We start from the raw sequence: 3,870 nt of genomic DNA, 5'->3' as shown, positions 1-3,870 counted from the left end.
CCTAAGACGTCTGTGAGCAGAGATGGTGTCGTCGTCAGTCACAAAACTGGGCAGCAGCTGGGTCTGGGTGGCGGAGCTGTATCAGGTCCCCACGGAGGTCACACTCACCTCAGTTCAAGGAAGCGCATCCCAGTGCTACATTCAGGTGGTTTCTTGGAGAAGTCACTTTCAACATGAAGTGACCTTGATACACTGTCCCACAGGCCTCCATAGCCCCCACAGGAATAGCTGATGGCATTTGTGCTTATTTGGGGTCACTTCACCCCACACAGGATGTGGGTGCACAAGTGTCCCCTCAGTGCACACCTGGACTTCTGACCTAGTCATCTGCTGTCCTTCCATGGGGGGAAGAACAAGCTCTCTGAGCTGTGGTGAGAGGACAGTGATCAAAATGGTGACTGCAAGAGGCAACAGCCCCAAGCTAGCACCCGGCAGCATGACAGACTGTTTCCATGTCTCTCTTCCACACACACTGTGTCCTGCTCTTCTCCTGGGACATCCCATCTCCCCACAAAGCCTTTCCCTAGGGAGAGCACACCTGCACTGGCCTGGCTGCCATTCCTGCCCCCTGTCCCCATGCTCCCCACAGCCCCGAGCTGGGGGTTTTGCTCTATAGATCAAGTGGGCTGTGGTGCCCCGGCTGTGGTGACTCTGCGGGGCTGTACTGGTCAGGCTGGGAGGCAGCCCCAGCTGATGGCGGTCACTGCCGCTGACCCATCCCACACAAACTCTTGGGTGGCCATGGAGGGTGTTCAGATGGACCCTGCTGTATTCATCATGTGTGTGGGTGATGGCCACCAACAAGCAACACCTGAACAAACAGCCCGACTCCCTCAAAAGCCACACTGGGACCCTGATTTCATCACACTGAGCCCACAGAGAAACAAGCAAAGCAATGACCATCTTGTAAGTCTGTTCCTTAGGCATGTTCTTTAAAACAGCTCTGGAAGAAGATCCAAACCTTTGGGCACTGTGTTAAGGAGATGCCCTTGCTGATGGAGATGCTGTTCTGAGGCCAGCTCTGTCACAGCAGTGCCCATTGCCTGTCCTGGTCACAGCACTGACACACAACAGGACGGTCACCAAGCCTTGGGAGAGCTCAGGCCTTGCACCAACACAAGGGTTGAGAAGGAGAGTGGGGAAGTGCAAAGAGAAGGATTCTGGAAAGAACAAGTCTGGTGCTGCCTGGCAGAGCTGCTCTGCTGGGACTGTTTCCTCCATCTTCACACACAGACACCTCATATTGAGCTTCAAAAAGGTGGAAAGATCTCAGACAAACAATTCACTGCGGGGTCATTTCTTTTGTTTAAGTACACAGAGAGCACGAATTCTCATTTACAAGGTCTGTGACTCGAACTATAAAGGTGTACAGAGAATTAGAAGTGTGATGAATAATAACATTTCTTTATGGGCAATATCATCACAGTTAAAAAAGCAAAATCAAACAAAATTTCCCCCAACTTCAAACATTCATCTATAACTATAAAATATAAAAAAGACAGACTGGACCTGTCGTGAGTTATGTCATGAGTGATACACAGAAGATGGGAAGTGTAATGCCTTTGAAAAGAATCCAGCCATGAGTTTCCTCAGGGCATCCTTGAGCTCCTGGTTCCTCATGCTGTAGATGAGGGGGTTCACTGCTGGAGGCACCACCGAGTACAGAACAGGCACCACCAGATCAAGGGATGCGGAGGAGATGGAGGGGGGCCTCAGGTTAGCAAATGAACCAGTGCTGACAAACAGAGAGACCACGGTCAGGTGAGGGAGGCACGTGGAAAAGGCTTTGTGCTGTCCCTGCTCAGAGGGGATCCTCAGCACGGCCCTGAAAATCTGCACATAGGAGAAAAGAATGAAAGTAAAACACCCAATTCCTAAACAGACAGCAATCACAATAAGAAAAATACCTCTGAGATAGGTATATGAGCAGGAGAGCTTGAGGATGTGGGGAACTTCGCAGAAGAACTGGTCCACAGCAATGCCCTTGCACAGTGGCAGTGAAAATGTATTGGCCGTGTGCAGCAGAGCAGTGAGAAACCCACTGGCCCAGGCAGCTGCTGCCATGTGGACACAAGCTCTGCTGCCCAGGAGGGTCCCGTAGTGCAGGGGTTTGCAGATGGCAATGTAGCGGTCGTAGGACATGATGGTGAGAAGGTAAAATTCTGCTGAAATAAAAAAGACAAAAAGAAACAGTTGTGCAGCACATCCTGCATAGGAAATGACCCTGGTATCCCATAGAGAGTTGGCCGTGGACTTGGGGAGAGTGGTGGAGATGCAGCCCAGGTCAAGGAGGGAGAGGTTGAACAGGAAGAAGTACATGGGGGTGTGGAGGTGCTGGTCCCAGGCTATGGTGGTGATGATGAGGCCGTTGCCCAGCAGGGCAGCCAGGTAGATGCCCAGGAAGAGCCAGAAGTGCAAGAGCTGCAGCTCCCGTGTGTCTGTGAATGGCAGGAGGAGGAACTGGGTGATGGAGCTGCTGTTGGACATTTGCTGTCTCTGGGCATGAGGACCTTTGCAAGGAGGAAAAGACAGTGATGGTTTAGATGAGACTTCTCTGGGAGAAACCAAAGCCATTTCCCACAGACCCTCCCACAAAGAGACACTTTCCTTTTTTCAGGAAAACGTCCTGGCTGGAGCCCTCGTCGGTGCTTGATGAGTGTGCAATGAAGAGCAGGGTCTCTGCACAGGGGCTCTCGAGGACTCAGCCTGACCCTGTGTGATTGGGTGGGGCAGGGGCCAGTCCTGGGGTTCAGCTTTGTCAGCTGGAACCGCTCCTGGTGCAGAAGGGGCTGTCAGCATCTGCACCTCCAGGCCTGAGAAACGGCGTTTGAGAGGTTTGGTGTTTCTACAGCTCCTTCTGCCCTCCCACCCATGAAAGTGTTCTTGGGTGTCAGAAACCCTCAGCATTTCTGGTGCACTCAGGGAGAACAGAGCGAGTCCTGCTAGACCAGAGGATGCCTGTGGGTCAGTGCAGAGTGAGGGCAGCTGCTCTGTCCCTCTGTCTTGCTCCAGCTGCCCTGGCCTGGCGCCTTTATGAGATGGAGCCTGATCACACTCCCATGTTACCCTGGAAAGCCACCAGGCACTGCTGAGAGCAGAGGGATCCACCTCAGACCACGACATGTCTCACCCTTTCCTAACGTCTCAGCTCCCCACATTCAGCCCAGGACACACACGGCTCATCTCACAAACCCAACAGCATTTTTTTTGTCACAGTAGCTCTGTGCTTCTCCATGGGGCCTTCAGATAACACACAGATGCTGCCGAGGAGTCAGCCCTGCTCTGCAGCAGGGGACATGGGAACGGGGGGCAGGGGACAGTCCTGGGGTTCAGCTTTGTCGGATGGAACCAAAACAAGTCTCATCCTTTCCTAAAAAGCATTTTCTTGGTTGCAGCATCTCTGCACTTCTCTGAGGGGCTTTCAGATAACACACAGATGCTGTAGGACAGGTTTCCGTCCTGGATGGAACCTCACTTCTGGAAGGAAACCTCAACGAAACAGACAAGGGTCCTAATGATGGCATTTGATTCAGGGAGACTCAGCTCATTCCCCAGCCCCACAGACTGCATTGCCCACAGCCCCACAGGTCAGAGCAAAGCTGGGACACGTGTTCCCATGGACACACCTGCAGAAAAGGACCCACAAGATCAGGCTGTGACTCTGCAGCTGAAACTGCCATCCCCAGAGAGCCTGACAGCAAGAAGAAGATCCCAACAGCAGTGACCCAGAGCAGGGGAGCAAGAAGGAAACATCCCGTGAGGGTGGGTGTGAGAGAGGCCAGGGCAGAGGCAGCCAGGCACTCAGACAGCGTCACCCTTCCCCAGCTGTGCAGCCACCTCCCAGACACCACCATTGCCGGGCAGCTGCTC

General features: G+C 53.2%; 1 protein-coding gene across 1 annotated transcript; it reads right to left on the bottom strand.

The window, feature by feature from the left end:
• Nucleotides 1–1,524: 1,524 nt before the first annotated feature.
• LOC136106527 (olfactory receptor 14C36-like) lies at nucleotides 1,525–2,487 on the bottom strand. The gene has a single exon (XM_065846879.1). The coding sequence runs from the start codon at nucleotides 2,485–2,487 to the stop codon at nucleotides 1,525–1,527; it is 963 nt and encodes a 320-aa protein (XP_065702951.1).
• Between the last annotated feature and the right edge of the window lie 1,383 nt (nucleotides 2,488–3,870).

The sequence above is a fragment of the Patagioenas fasciata genome, chromosome 11 (assembly GCF_037038585.1).
Source record: "Patagioenas fasciata isolate bPatFas1 chromosome 11, bPatFas1.hap1, whole genome shotgun sequence".
In the NCBI taxonomy this organism is placed as follows: Eukaryota; Metazoa; Chordata; class Aves; order Columbiformes; family Columbidae; genus Patagioenas; species Patagioenas fasciata.
This window is presented reverse-complemented; position numbering and strand designations above follow the sequence as displayed.